Source organism: Bison bison, unplaced genomic scaffold, assembly GCF_000754665.1.
Source record: "Bison bison bison isolate TAMUID 2011002044 unplaced genomic scaffold, Bison_UMD1.0 scf7180017864462, whole genome shotgun sequence".
Taxonomy (NCBI): Eukaryota; Metazoa; Chordata; class Mammalia; order Artiodactyla; family Bovidae; genus Bison; species Bison bison.
Genome location: NW_011495024.1, coordinates 3881167 through 3908729, shown reverse-complemented (window position 1 = coordinate 3908729; position 27563 = coordinate 3881167). Strand labels below are relative to the sequence as shown.

The 27563-nt window shown below is 38.9% G+C and overlaps 1 protein-coding gene across 1 annotated transcript in view; it reads right to left on the bottom strand.

The window, feature by feature from the left end:
• The window catches only part of RYR2 (ryanodine receptor 2 (cardiac)), an 826801-nt gene that overhangs the window by 297886 nt on the left and 501352 nt on the right, over window positions 1-27563 (bottom strand). The window contains exons 26-28 of the mRNA XM_010860117.1: window positions 21321-21480; window positions 17613-17760; window positions 1774-1982 (exon numbers count right to left, since the gene is read on the bottom strand). Of these exons, the coding sequence (XP_010858419.1) occupies window positions 1774-1982; window positions 17613-17760; window positions 21321-21480 (517 nt within the window). The remainder of the gene's footprint in view (window positions 1-1773; window positions 1983-17612; window positions 17761-21320; window positions 21481-27563) is intronic.

Genomic DNA, 27563 nt, shown 5'->3' with positions numbered 1-27563 from the left:
TTAAAAGAAAAACTGTGTCTTTCGAAATTTATTTTTCTCACTACAGTGAACACATCCCAGGATATGAGTTGTTTTTCTCCACTCCCCCAAATACAGGGAATTATGAACAGAGAATCAGCTGGGAACCGATCGTTGAAAATTACATTCCAATTTTCAACTCTTTCAAAATAAAATTCCATTTCTTGGAACCAGTGGCACTCACATTTTAGCTAAATAGAAAACTAGAAGCATTTTAGTATATACTAAAATGAGAAAGGGTTTGAATCAAACTTAAAAATATTCTTAAGATATTTACTGAAATAATAAGCCAAAAATTGTATATATATGTCAACACTGCTTTATCTGTAACACAGGCGAAATCTCATAAATACATTTGAAACATAGTCTTGATAAATGTGACCTTTGAATCTGTAAGTATATTCCAATGATTCACAGATACAAAATTATAGTATTTTATCAGATAAATCTTTTTATTTTCCCCTATGTATCATCTTCATTGTAAACTGATATATAACAGAATATATTCACCATTGCAAAACAATGATTTTTCTAAAGTATAATACACTGTACTTTTTAAAAATTTATTTAACCAAATTAAGTACCAAAAAGTGTTCAATTTTTCTATCTGATATAGAAAATAGGACTCAAGAAATGTAACATTTCAGAACAAAATGGGTCAGTTGCCCTAGAAGACACAATACTGATTTCTAGTCCAAAAATGCTTTCCTAGACACACACCTGGCTACCCAAATGTCAAATATCTTCACAATTGCTGATTTAATTTTCTTTCCTTTAATTAGGAAAAAAGCTCCCTCCAAAGGAATACAAATTTACTGAAGAAAATTAGCAAATTAAAATAAGATAAAAGAATAAAATATCAAAAACTTTATAAACCAAAACTGACTATTATTTTCTAGTGTGGTTATGTCCATATATACATATTTTTAATTTTAAAATATTTTATACAGAAAAAGTAAACATTCAATATTTATATAATGTACAAATAAACAATGTACCAAAAAAGAAGAAACTTACCAGCTTTCATCAAACTGAAAAAATTAAAATTACTCATAACATTGAAAATGGAAACTTTTGGTGATTATAAACAACAAACAGCATTACTATGGCTATTAAATGTTTATATCTATCATTAATTATTGCTTGAGGATAAATTCCTTCTATGGAATTGCTATGTCAAATGGATATATTTTGCATTAGCATATAGACTTTTAATGCTTTTGATAGATGAGGATGATTCATCTTTTTTAGATGACAGAGAATATTTTACTTCTTAAATTTTGAATAGTCTTGAATTTTCACAGGGTGAGGGGTCTCAAAATGTCTCAAAATGTTTTGAGACTACAAAGACAGAAGTTCTCCTAGAAACTATTTTCTGAGTTTGGGTTCAGGAAAGCACAATATTAATATTACGTGTGTGTGCTCGGTTGGTGTTTGACACTTTGTGACCCCAAGTACTGTAGTCTGCCAGGCTCCTCTGTCCATGGGATTTCCCAGCCAATGATACAGGAGAGGGTCCCCATCTTCTCCTCCAGGGCATCTTCCCGACCCAGGGATTGAACCCACATCTCCTGCATTGGCAGGCAGATTCTTTACCACAGAGCCACCTGGGAAGCTGGACCATGAAAAGGAAAACCAGTGGAAGTGCAGTGAGGCAGTGTGGAGCTCACAGCATGCGGATGCTTAGTGCACAGTAGCCTACAAAGGCAGGAACCTACAAACTCCAGTGTCTCGCGCCCAGCAAAGCGTACTCACCTTGAAGCCATCAAAAGCAAAGGCACGTTCATCTGAGCCAAGCTCCTGATCAGGTTGACACCCTGGCCTGCACCAGCCAACTCGCATGTCTCCAGCAGTGACCGCCTCGAATTCAAAATACCACCTTCCAGCCTTCACAGCATATGTTTTCTCAGCACGGAAGATGCGGAACCTCTCTCCCGTGCCACTGCACACTTCAGCTCTGGCAGCTGTGAATGGAAAGGGGTTCTGGTGATCACTGGATGGGAAATTGAAAGAGGAGGGCAGATACCACATAACCTACAGGAACAACGCTAATGACACCTTCTCATCTTGATTCACATGTAACAAAGTGTTTTCACATCGGATGGAACCAGCTGGATCAAGTGCAGAGTATACAGAAGGCCTGCCTTTGGAGTCACTGGTGGTTAAACTTCACTAACTCTGTAAGAGCAGAAGATGTTAAGTTTTTTTTTTTTTCCTTTGGAAAAAAGTTTATCAGACACTTGGTGGTTTGGTAAGGGAAACCAAAATGGTGTTGGAAAATGAGATGCACTTAAGGGCATGAATGGGAAGAAGACAATTAAAGAGGTCAACATGGTGGGAGAAGAGGAGGGTGGAAGGAATGAGGAGAGTAGCACTGACATATATATACACTACGATGTGTAAAACTGGCAGCTAGTGGGAAGCTGCTGTATAGCACAGGGAGGTCAGCGTGATGCTCTGCGATGATCTAGAGGGGTGGGATGGGGGTGTCATATGTAAACATATAGCTTACTGGCTTCATTGTTCAACATAACTAACACAACATTGAAAAGCAATTATACTCCAATTAAAAAAAAAAAAGAAAGAAAGAAAGAAATAGACATTTCTGGGTTGGAGAAAAGAGGGAAGAATCACCCAGGAAGTGAGGAGGAAAGAGAGAAAACAACAAGAAAGAGATCAACATTCACAGAGAACAGTAACCACTGATAAATTTCACAGACAGAATGGCTAAGTGCATTAAGTCTTCCTCTAATCTACATCTTCACTGTTATGTGCTACACATACCAATGCTGTGTTTAAGAGATTTGAGGAAACAACAAAAGAGTCAAGTCCAACATCAGGATTAGTGCCGTGTGAAGGGCAAAAACATCTGTAGGAAATGAGATGTACATGAGATGGATGTGCCAGGGAAAACTTCAGACCAGGGAACCTGGAGCCAGGATAACTTTAAGATCGTCGCTTCCTAGGAATTCACAGTGCATGAGGAAATTGGTCCCCCGAACAGGTATCAAAGGGTATGGTCAGCTCTGTGAAGATCAAGGTTAAATACAGAGGAGGAAATTTAAGTGACTTGACCTACATCTCACAACTAACAAACAGCAGAATCTGGGAGCTGCCAAATGCTACAGACTGTGTTCTTTCCACTCTGCCTCTAGCAGCTGACACGGAATTAGTAGATACCAGCTACATATTAGTTCTCATCTGTTCTCAAGTTAGGAAAGACCTTATAACTAATAAAAGTTTAATAAGAACTTAACTATTAATATGGCTAAATGAATAAAAACAGTCAAGATAAGCTCTGCTGCTGCTGCTGCTGCTAAGTCGCTTCAGTCGTGTCCGACTCTGTGTGACCCCATAGAAGGCAGCCCACCAGGCTCCGCCGTCCCTGGGATTCTCCAGGCAAGAACACTGGAGTGGGTTGCCATTTCCTTCTCCAATGCATGAAAGTGAAAAGTGAAAGTGAAGTCGCTCAGTAAGCTCTACAGGTTGCCAATTAACACACAGTTAGATCATCTTTAACAATTTAAGATTAGATTGAAGAAAAGAAAAATGGACTAAAGAGGTTCTAGGCCATAATAGGGGCTGGTTTAATGAAAGGATCAGTTATTGTTTTTTGATGATTATATGATGATTATAGGGCATATAGAGGAACTATATATGATAAACTTTTCAAAAACTGTGTTAAATTTCTGAATAAACAATATTTTGTTTCTTCCCCTCACCTACATACACACACATGCTCACACCTAACAGCCTAGTCTGCTCCAGGCAAATCTCCTGTGTCCAACAGTGAAGCCTCAAAAGTCACACACTCGTATCATGCAAGACACTCAAACATCCTCCTGAAAAAATAGATGCATTCAGGTCAGTCGCTCAGTCATATCCAGCTCTTTGAGACCCCATGAACTGCAGCACGCCAGGCCTCCCTGTCCATCACCAAATCCTGGAGTTTACCCAAACTCATGTCCATTGAGTCGGTGATGCCATCTGACCATCTCATCCTCTGTCGTCCCCTTCTCCTCCTGCCCTCAATCTTTCCCAGCATCAGGTGTTTTCAAATGAGTCATCTCTTTGCATCAGGTGGCCAAAGGATTGGAGTTTCAGCTTCAACATCAGTCCTTCCAATGAGTATTCAGGACTGATCTCCTTTAGAATGGACTGTTGGATCTCCTTGAAGTCCAAGGGACTCTCAAGAGTCTTCTCCAAAACCACAGCTCAAAAGCATCAATTCTTCAGCACTCAGCTTTCTTTATAGTCCAACTCTCACATCCATACATGACTACTGGAAAAACCATAGCTTTGAGTTTAAAAATGAGGCATTTATACTACTCTATACAGCAGACAGGAGAAGGCAATGGCAACCCACTCCAGTACTCTTGCCTGGAAAATCCCATGGATGAAGGAGCCTGGTGGGCTGCAATCCATGGGGTCGCTAAGAGTCGGACACGACTGAACGACTTCACTCTCACTTTTCACTTTCCTGCATTGGAGAAGGAAATGGCAACCCACTCCAGTGTTCTTGCCTGGAGAATCCCAGGGACGGGGGAGCCTCGTGGGCTGACGTCTATGGGGTCACACAGAGTCGGACACGACTGAAGTGACTTAGCAGCAGCAGCAGCATACAGCAGACAGCATGTACAACCTTCTCTGAAAAGAAAAGGCTTGCTTTTGATACATTCAAGTTAGGAGTGAAAAGGGACTTGAATGAGAAAAACCTTCACCTTTACCTTCTCGGTAAAGGGTAAAAATTTCTCATATCTATTATTTAGAAACGGAATTATTTTTGAAAGATTGAATAGTAAACTACTTTTCAAGGACAATAAAATTTACTATTAAGAAGATAATTCTAAATGTCATAGTACTTAAAAAAAAAAAAAAGGAAACGACACATTTCCTGTCAGTGTCTCCCCAAAACAGAACACCGATCCATTGTTTCTTTAAGCCATGCTTGTAATCTTCCTGAAATGCATCATGGAGGTACAGAATACGATCAAGGAACTACACGAACCTTGGGAGATTACCTATCAGGAAAATAAAATGCCCTCACATATTTATCCTTATTTTTAGTGATGCTGACATTTGTAAATACAATCATACTTATTACATTCTCATGTGGACTAACAGATTAAATTCCCAATTTCCTAAGTATGGAATATTCCATTTTTTAGAAATCTAGATTACTGAAGAATTCATGGGTCCTTTTTCCTATTTTAAGTTTCCAGGATCGGACTCCACAAAATGCAAAGTGTGCTCAAAGAGCCAAATAAATTTTAATATTAGTTTAAGTCCAAATACATTGGGAAATCTGATACAGAAATATAACGACTACATAATTTCCTTAAAATCCTACTACAAATTTCTCTTGATATTAAGATTCATCATTAATCTTCTCTACTAATAAAGGTAATAAAAATAGGGGGACTATAAAGAAAATCTGGGTCAGTAAGAGGCAATGATGAAGAATTTGTTCATCCTGGCATTTTTCTTCTTGACCTCAAGCTGCTGTAGTATTCTTTTTCTTATTGAAGTACAGTCAATGTACAACACTGTATATGTGTCCAACAGTGATTCACAATTTTAAAGGTTATACTCCACTTATAATTATAAAAAATGGGCTCTATTCCCTGTGCTGTACAGTATATCCTTGTACCTTATTTGATACATGTAGTTCGTACCTCTTAATCACCTACCCCTACACCTTGCTCCTCCCGCCTTCTCTCTCTCCACTAGTAACTACTACTTTGCTCTCTACTTCTGTGAGTATATTTCTTTTTTTTTTAAATATATTCACTACTTTGTTCAGATTCCAGACATCTGTTGTTGTTCAGTTGCTAAATTATGTTCGACTCTCTGTGACTGTGTATAGTACACCGGGCTCCTCTGTCCTCTGTATCTCTGGAGTTTGCTCAGAATCATGTGTATTGAATTTGTGATGCCATCTAAGCATTTCATCCTCTGCTGCCCCATTGTCCTTTTGCCTTCAATCCCTCCCAACATCAGAGTCTTTTCCAATGACCCGACTGTTCGCATCAGGTGGCGAACAGTATTCGAACTTCAGCTTTAGCAACAGTCCTTCCAATGAACATTTAGGGCTGATTTCCTTTAGGATGGACTGGTTGGATCTCCTTGCAGTTCAAGGGACTCTCAAGAGTCTTTACCAGCAACACAGTTCGAAAACATCATCGATGTTTGGCATCAATGGCATTCTTTGGCACTCACCTTTCTGTATGGTCCAACTCTCACATTCATACATGACTACTGGAAAAATCATAGCTTTGACTTTCTGAACTTCTGTTGTCAAAGTGACATCTCTGCTTTTTAATATGTCATCCAGGTTTGTCAAAGACATCCCAGAAGCAAGTGTCTTTTAATTTCATGGCTGTAGTCACTGTCCACAGAGATTCTGCAGCCCAACAAAATAAAATCTGTCACCGCTTCCACTTTTCTATTTGCCATAAAGTGATGGGACCAGATGCCATTATCTTAGTCTTTTGAATGCTGAGTTTTAAGCCAGTTTTTTCACTCTCCTATTCCACCCTCATCGAGAGGCTCTTTAGTTTTTCTTCACTTTCTGCCATAAAGGTGGTGTCATCTGCATATCTGAGGTTATTGATATTTCTCCTGGAAATCTTGATTCCAGCTTGTGATTCATCCAGCCTGGCATTTTGCATGATATATTCTGCATAGAAGTTAAATAAGCAGGGTGACAATGTACACCCTTGTTGTACTCCTTCCCCAATTTGGAACCAGTCTGTTGTTCCATGTCCAGTTCTAACTGTTGCTTCTTGACCCACAGACAGGTTTCTCAGGAAACAGGTAAGGTAGTCTGTTACTCTCATCTCTTTAAGAATTTTCCACAATTCATTGTGATCCACACATATGTGATATCACACAATATATGTCTTTCTGACTTATTTCACTTAGTATAATGCCCTTCAAGTGCATCCATGTTGCTGTAAATGGCAAAATTTTCTTCTTTTTATGAGTAATATACCATCACATGTCTATACCAATCTTCTCTATCCATCCATGTGTTGATGGACACTTAGTGTCACGGACTGTAGCCCACCAGGCCCTTCTGTCCATGGAATTCTCTACCAAGAGTACTGGAGTGAGTAGCCAATCCCTCCTCCAGGGGATCCTCCCAACCCAGGGATTGAACCTGGGTCTCCTGCATTGAAGGCAGATTCTTTACCGTCTGAGTCAACAGGGACACTTAAGTTGCTTCCACACTGCAGGCAGATTCTTTACCAGCTGAGCCACAAGGGAGCCCCCTAAGTTGCTTCCATATCTGGGCTACTGTAAATAATGCTGTTATGAACACTGGGACGCTTGTATCTTTTTGAATTAGTATTTTTATTTTTTCAGCTACATACACCAGGAGTGGAATTTCTGGGTCATAATTGCTGCACTATTCTTACATTCATTGATGGCATTCAACTGAACTTGAAGTGAACATGGTGTTCATAGATATCATCATGCAAAGGACTTGCACGCTTCACGGATTTTCCTCCAAATGTCCACATGACTCAGTTTATATTCTAATTTTCTTACATTAGTATAGAGTAGCTTGCAATCATGGTTTAAAGAAGAAACAGATCAGTATTATGTTTCTTGATAAAATCACTAAGTGGAAATCTGAATCCACAGACATTAAAATATATATATATATATATATATACACACACACACCCAGGCAATCCACAACAAATTTCTGTTGCATATCCTAAAACATTAAGCAGCTGAACACAAAAGTAAGCCCTATAAGTACCTGCTGAATTGAATCTAAGAACAAAGACTCTCTTGAGCCCTGGACACAGGAACGCTGGCAAATAGCTAATCAGCAGCATCACTGTCAAAATACAGAACTTTTCTCCAAACATGCAATTGTTATTCTTTGCTTGAATTTAAACACTCTATATTTATATATTTCTAGCTCATGTAATATGTTATATAAATGATTTTTACACAGTTATAATAAGTGCAATAGTAATTGACATTTTTAAAAATGAACAACAGATAAATTCCCATCGTACTCTATCAAGGCTACTCAAAGAAAAAATTCAGAATTTAGGCCTTTAAAAACCACTTTAAGATTAAGGGCAAGGTCTGATAATATACTGTGTTCCTTGTACCCCAGAGATCCTACCACCGAGAAGGCAAACACCAATGACCATTCAAATAGGACCTGCAATAGCTACTTACAATGGCACCCCACTCCAGTCCTCTTGCCTGGAAAATCCCATGGACGGAGGAGCCTGGTAGGCTGCAGTCCATGGGGTTGCTAAGAGTTGGACACGACTGAGCGACTTCACTTTCACTTTTCACTTTCATGCACTAGAAAAGGAAATGGCAACCCACTCCAGTGTTCTTGCCTGGAGAATCCCAGGGACGGGGGAGCCTGGTGGGCTGCTGTCTCTGGGGTCGCACGGAGTCGGACACGACTGAAGCAATTTAGCAGCAGCAGCATCTAAACCATACGCTAAGAGACACACCACTAGAGGGCAGTCAAGATCTAACTATAGATTAAAAGTATACATTATAATAAACTGGAAGGCAGGCTAGTCTCTTGAAAATTTTACACTTGTCTAGAATCCTTTAGGTATATCTACTAACTAATTTTTAAAAATCATTGATATTAATCAGTCATTCTTTTAACTTCCTGGTATAGTCTCTAAGTAAGCAATTCAAATCTTGATAAAGCCTTGTAATGAATAAGCATAAATGACTTTTCCAAATATCTTAAAATATTATTTAGGACAATTCTCCAAAGATAGCACAATTTCAACACTGAGTTCATATTCATCCTGGAATACATAAATCAGCATTCTGCTGACTAACAAAATAAATTATAACCCTGATGAATTACATAAGGTCCAGGATTCTGGTCATCTGATGTGAACAGCCAACTCATTGAACAAGTCCCTGGTACTGAGAAAGACTGAGGGCAGAAGGAGAAGAGGGTGTCAGAGAATGAGATGGGTGGATGGCATCACCAATGCAGTAATAAACTTGGGCACACTTTGGGAGATGGTGAGGGACAGGGAGGCCTGGTGTGCTGCAGTCCCTGGGGTGCAAAGATTTGAACATGGCTGGGCGACTGAACAACAACAGATTCAATTTTAACAAAAATATCATGCCCTAAGGTAAGGTACACACTCTATGTTCAAAATGGATAACCAACAAGGACCTACTGTATAGCACATGAAACTTTACTCAATGTTATGTGGCAGCCTGGATGGGAGGGGAGTTTGAAGAATGGATACATGAAAATGTATGGTTGAGTCCCTTTGCTGTTCATCAGAAACTACCACAACATTGTTAACTGGCTATAACCCAATACAAAATAAAAAGTTTAAAGTTAAAAAAAAACTTATGCTGTTAATTTTTCTGATGTCAGCAAAACAGTATAGCCAATTACAAATGAAAGTTTTAAATCTTATCTTAGTGATCACCAGACATTTTGCTTCATTCCATAAACTATCTCACATCTATCTTTTCATTTCCATTTTTCACCATCCTTGTTCTGAAGATCACAATTTTCCAAAAGCCTCGCAACTGGTCTCTCTATCCAAGCACTCTCCCCCTCCAATCTGTTCCTTTCCACTGTCGTCATAGTTTAGTGCTACTGAACACTCTAACCACAAATCAAACTTCTGCTTTAAAACTTTCTGAGGCTAGAATTTCTCATACAAATTTACCATATTTCTTAGCTGGGATTTTCAAAATATTCCGTATTTTAGCCTAATCCTTCTATTTCCAACTATTGCTGTTCTGTCCCCACTTACACTCTGTATCTTAGCCTAACTTGACAATCAATTTTCCCTCATCTCTTTCTGTATTCAATTACATCAGGTACACTTCCCCTCCGGCAAGAATGCTCTTTCTACCACCAATCTCTATTCAGTATTTTGATCTCTGTAACAGTGAACTCAGACATCATTCCTCTAATTGGAAAATGAATCTTTCTTATGTATGTTCCATAGATTTCAGTGGCCACACATGATAAACAGAATAAACTCTAGAGAACAAGTTAAGAACATTCATTAAACAAGTAACAACAACTCTAACAACAATTACAACAAACATAATAACAAATCCTGGAGGAAGGGAGAATCCAGAGCTGCCTCATTTTATTGTTTAAAATTTTCAATTTTCAACAAAAATAGTGAGACATGCAAATAAGAAAGTATGTTTTATATATATGGAGGGGAAAAGTCAATAGAAACTGTCACTGAGGAATCCCCCAGACACTGGACTTTTAGACAAAAATGTTAAACTAGCTATTTCAAATATATTCAAAGAAGTATAAGAAATCTTGTCTAAAGAACTAAAGGGAAGTATGAGAAAAATGTCTTACCAAATAGAGATTATAAATAGAGACTGAAATTACTTTAAAAATAGAAATTCTGGAGTTAAAAATTATAATGACTGAAATTAAAAATTCTCTAGAGGGGCTAAACAACAGGTTTGAGCTGGAAGAAGAAAGAATCAATGAATCTGCATAAAGATCCACTGAGATTATTAAGTATGTAAAGCAGGAAAAAAAAAGAAGAAAAAAAAAATAAGCAGAGTCTTACAGACCTGCCAGATGCAGCAAGCCTAACAATGTACACATTGTGAAAATCTCAGGAGAGGAGAGAAAGAGGCAGAAAGAATACTTAAATACTGACAAAACATTTTTCAAATTTGGTGAATAAAATTAATTTACAGGTACAAGAAGCTCAACAAAATCCAAGTAAGATAAACTCAAAGAAACACACAATGCATATCATAGTCAAACTACTGAAAGACAGAGAGAATCTTGGAAGCACCGAGAAAGCAGCAGCACATCCCATACATGGATCCTTCATATGAGAAACAGCTGATGTCTCATTTGAAAACATGGAGACCAGAAGGCGATGGGATGAATATACACAGTGCTGAAGGGAAAGTCAACTGGAATTCTACATTCAGTAAATCTTTGTTGTTCTCTCCAAGGCTTCTAACGTACAGCATCACCCTTTCACTTTTCCCTCTTAGCAAATAACCTCACTTAATATTTCGACAGAAAATTCTTACTAAACAGTAACAGTTCCCCCAGCTTCTTGATTTTCCATAACAGAGTTTACTGCATTTTTTAAATCCTTACTGCTCCCCCATCAAGCTTAGCGGTGTATGTATTCTTCTTATATAAGGCCTTTTACCTGTGTTGTAAATTTCATTTCCCCACCCCTAATCATCCTCAGATCATGCTTCATCAAGTTCCTCTCCTTTATTTTCAACCTCTCCTTTCCTCTGATTCTTTTTCTTAGAACCAGAAAGCATTTCTTAAAATTGTCTAACTGTGGCGGATTCATTTTGATATTTGGCAAAGCTAATACAATTATGTAAAGTTTAAAAATAAAATAAAATTAAAAAAAAATTAAAAAAGGAAAAATGTAATCCTCTCTTTCTCTCTAGCAAAGGTCTCAGCTACACACATACACACGTGTGTGTGTGTGTGTGTAAACTGAGTCTTGGTTGCTGTGTACAGATGTCTCAAACACAACTCAAAGTGAAATTCAACATGTTTAAAGCCAAACTCAGAGTCTCCTCAGTTTCCCATCTCTGACTGTTCCAAAACCATTCCAGACACCTCCTTCATCTTTCTACTGATTCTATTTCTAAATGTCAAACGAGTCTGTCCTATTCTTTCTATGCCCAGTACTGGTTAAGTTCAGGCCAAAACAAGTTCAGAAGTGTCAAAACACTCCTCATCAACACCAAACTATTGTCCCCACCTTTCAGTTTGTTCATATCCAGCCCATTCTCCAAAGAGAAATGGAGTGATTGTTTCAGCAGAGAAACCTTCTGTTTCAGTCTCTGCCTTCTCTCCTTCATCTCCTTCTACTTCTCAAACTCCACTTGACATTCAGCCATGCAAAGCCTGCTGAAAATTCCCAGGTGCAGTCTTTCCTTGATTGCCAAGCCTTCACACACTATTCCCTCTGTCTGAACAAATGAATCTGACTGATTCCTACTGATTCTTCTAAGTAGATGGTTTCAGAACACATCTCCAAATATTTTGTCACACTTCTCTTCAAAAACTGTGGGCTTAAGTGTGAGATGCATTTAGTGACTCACTTCCAACAAACAGAATATGGTAGAAGTCATTGCAGTATGCATTGAGGCGTCTTTCTTGCACTATCTCTTAGATTACTCACTCTGGGGGGAAGCCAGCTGCTACATGAAGGCACTGAAGTATTTCTGTGAGGAGGTCTTCATGACAAGGAACTTAGATCTCTTGCCAATATACAGAGAAAATCTGAGTCCTTTAACAAACAATTATGCAATTGAACTGTCTTAGCAGCAAGTCCCCAAGCCCCACTGAAGTCTTCAGATGACTGCATCCCTGGTGGACTTGACACAAACCTCAAGAAAGGCCATGATCCAGAACCACCTGACTAATCCACTTGTGTGTATGCGCTAAGTGGCTTCAGTCATATCCGACTCTTTTGACCCCATGGACTATAGCCCACCAGGATCCTGTCCATGGGATTCTCCAGGCAAGAATACTGGAGTGGGTTGCCATGCCCACCTCCAGAGGATCTTCCTAACCCAGGTATCAAACCCACGTCTCTTATGTCTCCTGCATTGCCAGGCGACTTCTTCACCACTAGCATCATCTGGGAAGCCCAAAGAATCCATTCACAAATCCCTAAAAGATAGAAACTTTGGGATCAACAAATGTTTGTTGGTTTAAGCCATTAAATTTTAGGGAGGGATTTGTTACACAGCAGGAGATAACTAATACATCTCTTTAAGATTCCTCTGACAGCTCAGTTAAACCACTGCTGGGATACTTGGGGATTAATGCTTACATCACACAAAAGTGTGAACAATTTAGTCTATCTTCCCTGCCTATGATGAAATCTACCTGAGGGCAAAACTTTTTCATTCATTGTTGAATTTAAGCACAGTAGATGTTCAATAACTACATATTAAAATCAAATGGAAATGAGGATGATTTGAAATATGAAAGTAATATGAACCCAAAAATGGCATATCTGATTTGATAGACAAGAGATTGAGCAAGTTCTGGGGGTTGGTGATGGACAGGGAAGCCCGGCGTGCTGCAGTCCATGGGGTCACAGAGTCAGACACAACTGAGAGACTGAACTGAACTGAACTGATGCTGCTTTTCTTCCTTCTTGAAATTCATATAAGTCACAAGAAAGTAGGGAAGCATGACATACTAATATATTGCTTCACTGATGTGTTAAGCAAAATTATATTACACTTGTAAATAATATGTATGTAAATATGTATGTCATCAGAATAACATCCAGCATCCAGGAAGCCTTACAAATAGTTGAGAAATGAAGAGAAGAAAAAGGCAGAGATATTGCTAGATATTTGTCGTATGCATATTAGGTATATACCTAATAGAGTAGTTGAATCAAATATTTTTAAAGCATGGAAAATACTGGAAAATGGTATACTATCACAGGCATTCTTAATGAATATTTGTGTGCTCGATATATCCAACTGTTCATTAAAGAGTGAGTTTAATAGGTAGTTACAAAAAAGGTTTGTAGATTTTTGAAAGTAGGAGCTCTTAACACTATTACTAATGATTGAAGTTCTCCATAGGATACCACAGTCACCAAAAAGATGTAAGACAAAGACACTTGCAATTATGAGGGTTTACTCATAATAATTCCTGAGTGGGTATTTGTAAGTCTTCCTCAGACAACCACTTTGGCTTATTGCATTTCTTTTTCTTGAGGAAGGTTTTGGTCACCACCTCCTGTACAGTGTAACAAACTTCCATCCATAGTTCTTCAGGCACTCTGTAATCTTGAATTGATTACTGGGAAGAGATTGGGATCCCCTTAATAGAATCCCTTGAATCTATTGGGAATATACATAAATACATAAATGTAATCTTGAATTGATTACTGGGAAGAGATTGGGATCCCCTTAATAGAATCCCTTGAATCTATTGGGAATATACATAAATGTCTGAAAGTGCAATGACAATAATTTATCTTTGTGCCAAGAGAACATGCTGATCATAGCAAATATCTTCTTCCAACAACAAAAGAGATAACTCTATACATGGACATCACCAGATAGTCAATACTGATCAGATTAACTACATTCTTTGCAACTGAACATGGAGAAGTTCTGTTTATGGTCAGCCAAAACAGCTCTACACTAGAGCTGACTGGCTCAGATTATCAGCTGTTTATTGCACAATTCAGGCTTAAACTGAAGAAAGTAGGGGAAAGCAGTAGGCCATTCAGGTACAACCTAAATCAAATCCCTTATGATTATACGTTGGAGGTGATGAATAGATTCAAGGCGTTATGGAGTGCCTGAAGAACTGTGGATGGAAGTTTGTAACACTGTACAGGAGATGGTGACCAAAACCATCCCCAAGAAAAAGAAATGCAATAAGGCAAAGTGGTTGTCTGAGGAAGCCTTACAAAGAGTTGAGAAAAGAAGAGAAGAAAAAGGCAGAGGAAAAAGGGAAAGACAGATCCAACTGAATGTAGAGTTCCAGAGAATAGCAAGGAGAGATAAGAAAGCCTTCTTAAATGAACAATGCAAAGAAATAGAGAAAAAACAATACAATGGGAAAGACTAGAGATCTCTTCAAGAAAACTGGAGATACCAAGGGAACATTTCATGCAAAGATGGGCACAATAAAGGGCAGAAACAGCAAGGACCTAACAGAAGCAGAAGAAATTAAGAAGAGGTGGCAAGAATACACAGAAGAACTGTAAAAAAAAAAAAAAAAAAAAAAGTCTTAATGATCTAGATAACCACAATGATGTGGTCACTCACCTAGAGCCAGACATCCTGGAGTGTGAAGTCAAGTGGGCCTTAAGAGAAGCATTACTACAAATAAAGCTAGTGGAGGATGGAATTCCAGCTGAACTATTTCAAATCCTAAAGGACAATGCTGTTAAAGTGATGCATTCAATACACCAGCAAATTTGGAAAACTCATCAGTGGCCACCGGACTGGAAAAGGTCAGTTTTCATTCCAATCGCACAGAAAGGCAATGACAAAGAATGTTCAAACTACCACACAATTGAACTTATTTCACATGCTAGCAAGGTCATGCTCAAAATCCTTCAGGCTAGGTTTCAGAAGCTCATGAACTGAGAACTTCCAGATGTACAAGCTGGATTGAGAAAAGGCAGAGGAACCAGAGATCAAATAGCCAACATCCGCTGAACCATAAGATAACCAAGGGAATTCCAAAAAAAAATCTACTTCTGCTGCATTAACTACACTAAAGCCTTTGTGTAGATCACAACAAACTGTGGAACATTCTCAAAAGAATGGGAATACCAGACCACCTTACCTGTCTCCTAAGAAGCCTGTATATGAGACAAGAAGCAACAGTTAGAACTGGACATAGAACAATAGATTGGTTCCAAATTGCAAAAGAAGTACACCAAGGCTGTATATCATCACCCTGCTTATTTAACTTATATGCAGAGTATATCATGAGAAATACCAAGCTGGATGAATAACAAGCTGGAATCAAGACTGCTAGGAGAAATATCAACAACCTCAGATATGCAGATGATACCACTTTAATGGTAGAAAGAGAAGAGGAACTAAAGAGCCTCTAGATGAGGGTGAAGAAGGAGAGTAAAAGAGATGGCTTAAAACTAAATATTAAGAAAACCAAGAAGATGGTATCCAGATCCATTACTTCATGGCAAATAGAGGGGAAAGGGGGAAAGGTGGAAGTAGTGACAGATTTCCTCTTTTGGGCTCTAAAACCACTGCAGATGGGACTGCAGCCATGAAATCAGAACATGATTGCTTCTCAGCAGAAAGGCTATGACAAACCTAGACAGTGTGTTGAAAAGCAGAGATATTACTCTGCCAACAAAAGCCTGCAGAATCAGGGCTAAGGACTTCCCAGGGTTCACATGCAGTTCTGAGAGCTGGAGTATAAAAAAGGCAGAGCGCCAAAGAATCGATGCCTTCAAACTTTGGTGCTGGAAAAGACTCCTGAGAATCCACTGGACAGCAAGGAGATCAAACCAGTCAACTGTAAGGGAAATCAACCCTGAATACTCATTGGAAGGACTGATGCTGAAGCTGATGCTCCAGTATTTTGGTCACCTGATGCAAACAGCCAACTCACTGGGAAAGTCCCTGATGCTGGGAAAGATTGGGGGCAGAAGGAGAAGAGGCATCAGAGGATGAGATGGCTGGATGGCATCACCATCGAACTTGGACAAACAATGGGAGATGGTGAGTGACAGGGAGGCCTGATGTGCTGCAGTCCACGCAGTCAGAGTCGGACATGCCTGGGCGACTGAACAACGATGACACATGATAACTATATATAAATATTCACTTGTTACACATAGTAACATTATATAAATATTAGCAATCATTACTATTTAAGGTTGAATTTCTATGCAGAGATACTACACTAAAAATATTAGTCATTAGAGAATATTCGGCATAGATCTTAAGAGTTTTCTACTAAGAAATATAGGCACTGCAATGAAACACACAACTCATGTCATTTTTGGCAATTTTAAAATATGGATGTTAACATAACTCAAACCACAGGAGCAAATGATTAAACCACAGGAGCAAATGATTAAGGGGTTGACTATCTTAAGCCATATTCTTAAAAGGTATTATTCAAAGGAATGTGTTCTTCATAAACCCTTTAAAAATCCATATATTCAACACATTTATTGAGTGTCTGTTCTAGAGTTTTTTCCTTAAAGCAAGATATTGCACTAATTAATTACTATGGCCTATATGTGAGAGTCTAAATAATGAAGATTTAGAAAACACTAGCTCATCATCCTAGATTTACAGTAAGTTCCCCACATACGAATGAGTTCCATTCCGAGAACACGTTGACAAGTTTAGTTTGTTCATAAGTTCAACAAAATTAGCCTAGGCACTTACGTAACACAGTCAGCTATATAGTATTGTAATAGGTTTAGAATACTTTTCACATGAATAATACATAAAAATAAACACAAAAAATAAAAGACTGTCACCCTTACGTTACAGAAGTTTGGAAAGTACAGTAGTGCAGTACAACAGCTGGATACAGGGGTTGGCATCAAGTGAACAGGCAAGAAGAGTTACTGCTGGAGGAGGGCGAGGAAGTAGAAATGCTGGAGCTGAAGGAGCGTCAGTGATAGGAGACGGAGGGCAAGCTGCCGCGTCACACATGCCTGACGTGACTGGACATGTGAACCCACATCCACAACTTTGAAAGTTTGCAACTTGGGGATTCATATGCAGAGGACTTACCGTCCTCCCATCAACAACTACAACCAGCTCTTCTGAAAGAGAGCTGGTGAGGTGCGTGGGATTGAGGGGCAATATAAGAATCACAGAATGAACTGTGTCCTCAGACTCTTTGAGAAGGTAACGTCATTTCTTCCCCTCTGCAGAATCACTGAGGTCCTGAGTCACAGGACAAAAGTTCCCTAAACTCCTGGCCTGAGTCACATGCTTCAAATAAAAGACTCTTATCTCATACTCCCTTTTATTCATGCATCTGGCTTTAAAGAATTTACAGTGTGATTTTGCGACGAGAGGAGAAGAAAGTGAAATGGAAATACCATGATCTTGATCAGGAGCCTCCAGGTTGTAGCCATATCCCAGCAGTGTGCGCACAGCCTCACGGAGGCTATCCTTATTGGATTTCTTGGTTCGGTCATCTAGAAGGGCATAGGGAACAAGCCGAGGGTTTCTTCTGTTCTTTACATCCTACAGGAAGGAAAAAAAAATGTATGTGATCATCAAAGGACAACCAACAGCATTTGGAAATGACACAGCCACCAAATACATCAAAATATAAAGTGTCTGAAGGTAGATATTGTACCTTCCCTTTGTCTTTCCAGGTTGTAGGAGTTAGTGAAATACTCCCAGTATGAAGAATCTATCAAGTGAGTCACTGATCAATGTAAATCAGGCTCTCTCCATGAAAAGAAAATGTAAAAATAACAGCAATAACAAAAGCCAACTTTAATGATCTCAATAACCATCATCCATCTGTCAAGATCACAAGGCAATGGACTAACTTAAGAGAACCTACCATTTCCTTGCCAAGTTGACTGACAGGTCTTTGTTACAAAAAGAGCCTAATTAGTAACCATCATCTCTCTGACTTTTGAGTCAATGTACCACACAAGGCAGCTGTCCCTTCCTCAGAGAAAAGTCAGTGTGTGGATGGCCACCTCACGACCTCAAATGGCTTAAAAAAATAATAAACTGACTCCATCAACTGGTAAACCTGGTAATAGTGGGAGTATTAAAAGAACTACAAACCTCACAATTTGTCTTTTATAAAAGAGGCTCCAAGTTTAAAGCATGATTAAAATGGCAGTGACCAAGCAAGAAGGCAGGCTATCTTATCATCTTAACAAAAGGATAATTTAAGAGTAAATACAAAATCTGGGCCGTGGAGATGCCCCAAGACTGCGAGTCTTTCTAACACTTAAGAAATTACTTCTTTGCATTCATTCACTGCTGCAGATTTTATCAAACTTTCCATATTCCAGGAGGCATGCTGCTGCTGCTGCTAAGTCGCTTCAGTCGTGTCCCACTCTGTGGGACCCCAGAGACAGCAGCCCACCAGGCTCCCCCGTCCCTGGGATTCTCCAGGCAAAAACACTGGAGTGGGTTGCCATTTCCTTCTCTGATGCATAAAAGTGAAAAGTGAAGTGAAGTCTCTCAGTCGTGTCTGACTCTTAGCGACCCCATGGACTGCAGCCCACCAGGCTTCACTATCCATGGGATTTTCCAGGCAAGAGTACTGGAGTGGGGTGTCATTGCCATCCACCAGGAGGCATATTCAATCTCAATTTATCTTAGCATGAAGAACAATTTGAAGGCTGTATATATTCCCAAACATTCTCCAAAACATATAAGCTATTTGGTGGACAGCATCTGTTCTGGTTGGGGAGGAACAAGGAAAAGTGTTTCCCAATTTCTTCTTCCCCTTCTCTAGCAAATCTGTAGTAATACCTTATACTGACTACCTGACCATTTGGACCAGTGTTCAAATCATCTGGGTTGCTTACTGGGGAATCCCACTCCAAAGCCACCCCCAAAGAAATAAGCACCATAAACAGCTTCAAGCCACATTACCCAGCACCCCTCCCTTTCAAAATGGTTGCTGCCCCCTAGCTTTTCATAGAGAAGAATTCACAGGCCTCTGATGAATCACACTTTCTGGACATGGTGTTCTGGGGATCTGATTATACAAAGAAGCTGCTCCAGGGGTTTCCATGCACATGAGTGCTTGAAATCTAGTATGCTGGAGACACAGAAGAAATTCAAGCAAACGCCTGCTCTCAAGGAGTTTACAATCCCATGATGAACCAGATTATTTTAAATAGAGGGTGATGAAAAATTAAAGACAATGCTCATTCAGATAACCCAGCAAAACTGTGTTCTGTCAGTGGGGAATGTGGTGGAAGCTGGGAGAAAGGGTGGACACAGTTCCAAAGAGAGCTTTGGCCAACTCAGACAGAACCCTGTGCTTTTACGAGGAGGATCCACCTTCACATGGAAGAGATGGAGCACAGAGGGGTCCTGGTTTGTCCTACAGACTCATGTGGTCTGCAAGGCAAGGGAGCACTCCTTTGGCAAAAAAAACAGTGAGGACCCCCCAATCCCCCTGTGGCATATGGCTCAGCTTCTCACACACACACACACAATGCTGAAGCCAGCTGAGTATTGATAATCCCCTCAGTTACAACAACTTTAATTCAATGCAAGAATAGCTTATTTTATGAAGTATAGCAAGGCTATGCAGTTTTCCTTAGCCTTTGAAATGACAAAAGTTTGTGGGCTAAGAAGAATTTTGGAAATATCAAATCGACATTTAGTCTTTATCCTGTTGTTAAGTAACAATCCAGTTTAGTCCTGAAAAGCTTTAAGTAAAGGTACTGCCCACCATGAGCTGCCAAGAAGCACTGTGAAAAGAAAGGGGAGAATTTGAGCTCTGGAGGCAAAAGGCTTACTTCCCAGCCTGGTTCTGCCACCTGGGTAGCACTGGACAAACTGCTTTCAAGTTCCCTGTGTTAACACATGTGAATTGCTAATAAAAATTGTTCATCCTTCATGGAATCATTGTAAGAAAATACACATAAGCCTCTCGACATAGTGACTGCCATTTAATAATAATAGCAGTTTTCTGAACTATTTGTTAGGTGCTAAGCCTTTCTCATATATGTTATATACTGAAATTCAATAATTTAGTGAGGAGGAAACAGTGGCACAGAGAGAATTTAAGCAGCCACTCCAAGGTCACACAGTCACTAAGAGACAAGGCTAAAATTTGCTCTGTTTTGCTGTCCCCATACAGACCCAATGACTGTTAGTTATTCTCATGAGTGCGACCATTAATAGAGATCCATGGACTTTCCTGGTGGGCCGGTGGTTAAGAATCTGCATGCCAATGCAGGGAACATGGGTTTGATCCCTGGTCTGGGAAGATCCCACATGCCACAAGAAAACTAAGCCTGCATGTCACAACTGCTGAAGTTTGTGCCTCTAGAGCCAGTAGTCTACAACAAGAGAAGTCACTGCAGTGAGAAGCTTGCACACTGCACTGGAGAACAGCACCCACGTACCATAACTACAGAAAGCCCAGGCACAGCGACAAAGACCCAGAGCAGCCACAAATAAAATTTTAAAAAACTTTTAAAACCAGAGGTCCATGATTCTGAAATCTAGAACAAGAATCTATTTTAATTAAGCTTAATAAAAACTCAGTTGGTGGTAAAAATGACCTGCATTGATGTAAGGCTGCTGATTATCTTTTTTTTATCACTCTTGGTTTCATCAGTCTACACTCCTGAACAAAGAATAATTTATACATAGTCCGCTGCTCTGCTGAGGGCACTGTGGAACAACCTCATTTTACCACCATTCGAAAAATCTGGATTATGAAATTCATCTGGCCCAAGGGGCGTTAAATGTGAAATTATGGACCTCTCTTATTATTAATTTATCTTGATGTTCTTGTATTTTATGTACTTGTCTTAAAACACAATCTCAGAGAAATGTCACAAAACCACGTTATAAATCGTTGGTCTGGAAACATTCACTGGCTGCCTCGTGATAAAAACCAGACTTGAGGAGGTCTGACTTCTTGAGTCCAGCAATAAACAAGTGCTTCAGTGCATATGTACATTAAAGATATCTATATGATGTGAGTTTCAATGTAGTCATTATTTAATCTCTTCTGTTACAAATTATACTAGTCCCCACTTGAGTCAATCTCAGAGCATGTGCTGTAGAGCTAAGGTCTCACATACCTGTTGGATCCCATAGGTCCAGCCTTGTCGAATTCGATCCCGAGCCCACACGTTATGAGCATTTTCTGCCAGCTTGTCCACCATAGCCTCCTGAGATGGGGTGAGTTTAATAAAGCTCAGGTCCATTGGGGCAGGCTTGTATCCACTTGTCAGTTGGTAACTACAAAGCAAAGCCAAAGATATAGACAATAGGCCTGTCCAAAAAAAATCAAGGTTGAGAAATTCCTATATTGATATTTTAACTCCAATTGTTTCTAATTTTTATTGTTCCATAGACCACAGTGGGCTTCCCTGGTAGCTCAGCTGGTAAAGAATCCACCTGCAATGCAGGAGGCCCCGGTCCAATTCCTGGGTTGGGAAGATCCCCTGGAGAAGGGATAGGCTACCCACTCCAGTATTCCTAGGCTTCCCTGGTGGCTCAGATGGTAAAGAATCCACCTGCAATGTGGGAGACCTGGGTTCGATCCCTGTGTTGGCATGATCTCCTGGAGGAGGGCATGGCAACCCACTCCAGTATTCTTGCCTGAAGAATCCCCATGAACAGTGGAACCTGGAGGGCTACAGTTCATGGGCTTGCAAAGAGTGGGACATGACTGAGTGACTAAGCACAGCACAGCACAGCCCACAGTGGTGACCCGTGGTGATGTGCCTGGTCAGCAAGCGTGGACCCGTTTCACTTAAACTAAAAACTCATGAGGTGGAAAAACCACGTGATCTTTATGTTTTCATTTTTACATCACTAAAACAGAAATGAAGCAATACCTCTCTCTCAAATTTGAGGAGAACATCCCAAACAGTTGATGCTTGGGTATAGCATAAATCAAAGTATCAGTAATTAAATTATTTAATGAATTTCTCTTTCTATTAAGTCCTCAGGTTTCAACATTCATATCTTATATTCATGTAATATTTATTTCAGAAATCTGTGTATCCTTTCAGACACAAGCTGTCCATTATTCTACAGGGGAATTCTAACACATTCATACATTATTTTTCTATTGCCATTCCAAGTTACATAATTTTAGGAAGCCTCTAGATAAGACAAAGACTAGAAAATACCAGGCATGTAATCATCTAAAATATGATTAAGGCCTGGATTTTAGGGAATGCTTACCAGAGGCTATTTCTACACTTTGAGCTAGAGAAGAAAGGTATCAAGACAAGTATAATTTTTAATTTTGGGGGAGAAATAGAAACTGGAAAATATAAAATATTTTCAGACTTCCCTCATGGTGGTCCAGTGATTAAGAATCTGCCTGCCAATGCAAGACACAGGTTCCATCCCTGTTCTGGGAGGACCATACACAAAGGTATCAAGACAAGTATACTTTTTAATTTGGGGGAGAAATAGAAAATTGAAAATATAAAAATTTTCAGACTTCCCTCATGGTCCAGTGATTAAGAATCCTCCTGCCAATGCAAGATACAGGTTCCATCCCTGTTCTGGGAGGACCATACACATTGCTGGGCAACTAAGCCCGTTTGCCACAGCTACTGAGCCTATGCTTCAGAGCCTGCGAGCCCCAACTACTGAAGTCCATGTGCCCTTGAGCCCATGCAGCCAAAAATAAATAAACAAATAAAATTTAAAAAAGAAAGAAAACATAAAATTTTGCACACACGTATATTAGGGCAATATGACTGCTACACTACACACACACACACACGCAAACACACAGAGAGACATCTGCCTCACCTATTAGAGAGATTGGCACAAAGCCTACTGTACAGCTGGTTCTCTTTCATTCTCTGTCACTGTTTTGTCCCTTACCATCAACTATGCCTTGGGGTCAGGATCTGCTTCTGATGCATTTTTCTAATTATATTATACTTAGAAGAGTGCCTGGCAGAGAACAGCCTTTCAATCTACAGTTTTCAAAAGGACTCACTTTATGTACAAAATGAATATAAAAAGATACGCATCTTCATCTCAAAGATTCTCCTTTGGTGCAAACAAAGTAAAGAAAATTTGCCAGATGATTATGCTAAGTTAAAAAAAAAAAAAGCCCAAAACATGAAAAAATAGTCTAACATAAAACTATAAATAATCTTTATTCTTCTAATTATTCTGGCTTATGGCTAGCCAAATTAAAAGGTGAGCTCCTTAATATCAGGGACAAAACCTAAGATAGTGCCTGATATGTGGTAGATATTCAATAAAAATCTGCTGATTGAATCTGTGTATGACAGAAATAAATAGTTTAAAGTTGAATAAAGTTGACTGTACCTTAAATAACTTCTACTTCATTGTAAGACATCTTGCATTGTAGAAAAGATTTATGTATAGCCAGAACTCTTAAAGAACATTTTGTTTTGTTTAAGTAGATCAGATTGGTCTGGCAATTGCAAAAATTGTGGCTAATTATTACCTATGTCACTTCATTTACATCCACAGTTTAATTTATTGACATGAAATTTTGTTGTTTTAAATCAGAACTCTGCATGTTTGGGTAATTAACAATACATTATATTTTTCTATAAAGAACCCACGTGGGACTTTTTAATCACTCATACAAATCACTGCCTTTTATAGAATCTGTATGTTTAAAAGGACAAATCTGTCAACTGTAAGCACAGTCTATACTCAAATGCTTGGAAAACATTTTCTTCAAGAAAGCACTCAATACATTTCAAATGTACCAAGAGGTGATCAAGCCCACCATCATCTAATTTTCAAGTTTAACATTATTTGCTGGAAGAAGAGTTGGGGGCAATGATAAAGAACTTGGTCTTTTGTACTCAACCCCTTTCCACTTCTGTTGCTCACCCCTTTCTCCTGAATTTCCCCAATATCACCCAGCACATAATTCTTTCTTCTCTAATTTTCCCATGGTCCTGATCCCTCCTAGCTGTAACAGCCATGTCAAGTTTTGAAGGTACTCTGTGAAGAATTGATTACAGCCTATGCCACCTTACTGAGTGATATATGTTTTCTAAAAAGAGGAAAGATACTCCTCTTGTGATCAATTCCAGTAGTAGACTTGTCAGCAAGGTCAAAGCGAGAGGAATTTTTGAAGGGTATTTTCTGTAAAAACTTACAGATAAATTCTACTAGTCTATAGTAACTACACATACTATTGTATGTCTGTAGAGGAGAATGACATATACCATATGTACATGCCATAATTTTGGCATAAGCATTTCTCTTTACTTTCTATATTTTCCTCTCACTATATACAATATCTATTAGAGTTGCTATAGTTTGTAATCACAATGAAAGCCTATGGAGATTCATTTGCATATATTGATTTGAAATGACCCAATAATTAGTTCACATTCATTTTTAGATGTAGACTATAATTCATTGTACCAGCTTTCCTTCATAGTCCTGTGTAAGAAAGAATTTAAAGTTTCAAGTAATTCTTTTAAAAGGCAAATAATCCCATTCAAATTAAAGTTACTAATACCCATTTCACCTGAACCTTATTTCCACACTGTTGTACTTCATCTTTTACAGTAAAAAATAAATACAAATATCTTTGAAATTAAGACTTCAACCTCAGTATGTTAAAAATGGTGACATCATGAATGCTTTTATTAGTAGCATCAATAATGACTTACAAAATCATTCATAGGACATGACAAAGTAAGAATAAAAATCACTATACGAAAATGAGATTTTTAAAAGTACATAAGTGTACTTTAGCAAATCATGTCCATTTCATTTTATTAATACAATCTAATTAGGTACATAAAGATCACCCAACTACTAATAGAAACTATCTTCTTTTTGCGATTGGAAAAGAACAAAGAATGAAGCTTTTGAATAAAATGCAATCGAAGTGAATCTTGGAAGTTAAATGATTCCAAGTACAGTTTCAGATTGATTTCCAGAAATTCAAAAGAAATAAAGGAACAATGGCTACAATTCTTGGGAAATGGAATTTTGTAGCCCAAATACTAGGGAAAAGGCATGTCATTAATAATTACACTAATAATGATCTCTGTTCATTTCCAAGGCAAACCTTTCAATATCACAGTAATCCAAGCCTATGCCCCACCAGTAACGCTGAAGAAGCTGAAGTTGAATGGTTCTATGAAGACCTACAAGACCTTTTAGAACTAACACCCCAAAAAGATGTGCTTTTCATTATAGGAGACTGTAAGCAAAAGTAGGAAAGTCAAGAAACACCTGGAGTAACAGGCAAATTTGGCCTTCGAGTACAGAATGAGCAGGGCAAAGGCTAAAAGAGTTTTGCCAAGAGAACGCACTGGTCATAGCAAACACTCTCTTCCAACAACACAAGAGAAGACTCTCTACACATGGACATCACCAGATGGTCAACACCGAAATCAAAATGATTATATTCTCTGCAGCCAAAGATGGAGAAGCTCTATACAGTCAGCAAAAACAAGACCAGGAGCTGACTGTGGCTCAGATCATGAAATTCTTATTGCCAAATTCAGACTTAAATTGAATAAACTGGGAAAACCACTAGACCATTCAGGTATGACCTAAATCAAATCCCTTATGATTATACAATAGAAATGACAAATAGATTTAAGGGACTATATCTGATAGACAGAGTGCCTGATGAACTATGGACGGAAGTTTGTAACACTGTACAGGAGACAGGGATCAAGACCATCCCCAAGAAAAAGAAATACAAAAAAGCAAAATGGCTGTCTGAGGAGGCCTTACAAATAGCTGTGAAAAGAAGAGAAGCAAAAAGCAAAGGAGAAAAAGAAAGATATAAGCATCTGAATGCAGAGTTCCAAAGGATAGTAAGAAGAGATAAGAAAGCCTTTCTCAGTGATCAAACCAAAGAAATAGAGGGAAACAATAGAATGGGAAAGACTAGAGATCTCTTCAAGAAAATCAGAGATACAAAGGGAACATTTCATGCAAAGATGGGCTTGAAATGGTAGGGACCTAACAGAAGCAGTAAATATTAAGAAGAGGTGGCAAGAATACACAGAAGAACTGTACAAAAAAGATTTTCATGACCCAGATAATCACGATGGTGTGATCACTGACCTAGAGCCAGACATCCTGGAATGTGAAGTCAAGTGGGCCCTAGAAAGCATCACTACGAACAAAGCTAATGGAGGTGATGTAATCCCAGTTGAGCTATTTCAAATCCTAAAAGATGATGCTGTGAAAGTGCTGAACTCAATATGCCCACAAATTTCGAAGACTTAGCAGTGGCCACAGGACTGGAAAAGGTCAGTTTTCATTCCAATCCCAAAGAAAGGCAATGCCAAAGAATGCTCAAACTCCCGCACAATTGTACTCATCTCACATGCTAGTAAAGTAATGCTCAAAATTCTCCAAGCCAGGCTTCAGCAATATGTGAACCGTGAACTTCCAGATGTTCAAGCTGGTTTTAGAAAAAGCAGAGGACCCAGAGATCAAATTGCCAACATCCACTGGATCATCGAAAAAGCAAGAGAGTTCCAGAAAAACATCTATTTCTGCTTTATTGACTATGCCAAACATTTTGACAGTGTGGATCACAATAAACTGTGGAAAATTCTGAAAGAGATGGGAATATCAGACTACCTGACCTGCCTCTGAGAAACCTATATGCAGGTCAGGAAGCAACAGTTAGAACTGGACATGGAACAACAGACTGGTTCCAAATAGGAAAAGGAGTACGTCAAGGCTGTATATTGTCAGCCTGCTTATTTAACTTATATGCTGAGTACATAATGAGAAATCTGGGCTGGAAGAAGCACAAGCTGGAATCAAGATTGCCGGGAGAAATATCAATAATCTCAGATATACAGATGACACCACTCTTATGACAGAAAGTGAAGAGGAACTAAAAAGCCTGTTGTTGAAAGTGAAAGTGGAGAGTGAAAAAGTTGGCTTAAAGCTCAACATTCAGAAAACAAAGATCATGGCATCTGGTCCCATCACTTCATGGGAATTAGATGGGGAAACAGTGGAAACAGTGTCAGACTTTATTTTTTGGGGCTCCAAAATCACTGCAGATGGCAACTGCAGCCATGAAATGAAAAGACGCTTACTCCTTGGAAGGAAAGTTATGACCAACCTAGACAGCATATTAAAAAGCAGAGACATTATTTGCCAACAAAGGTTTGTCTAGTCAAGGCTATGGTTTTTCCAGTGGTCATGTATGGATGTGAGAGTTGGACTGTGAAGAAGGCTGAGCACCATAGAATTGATGCTTTTGAACTGTGGTGTTGGAAAAGACTCTTGAGAGTCCCTTGGACTGCAAGGAGATCCAACCAGTCCATCCTAAAGGAGATCAGTCCTGGGTGTTTATTGGAAGGACT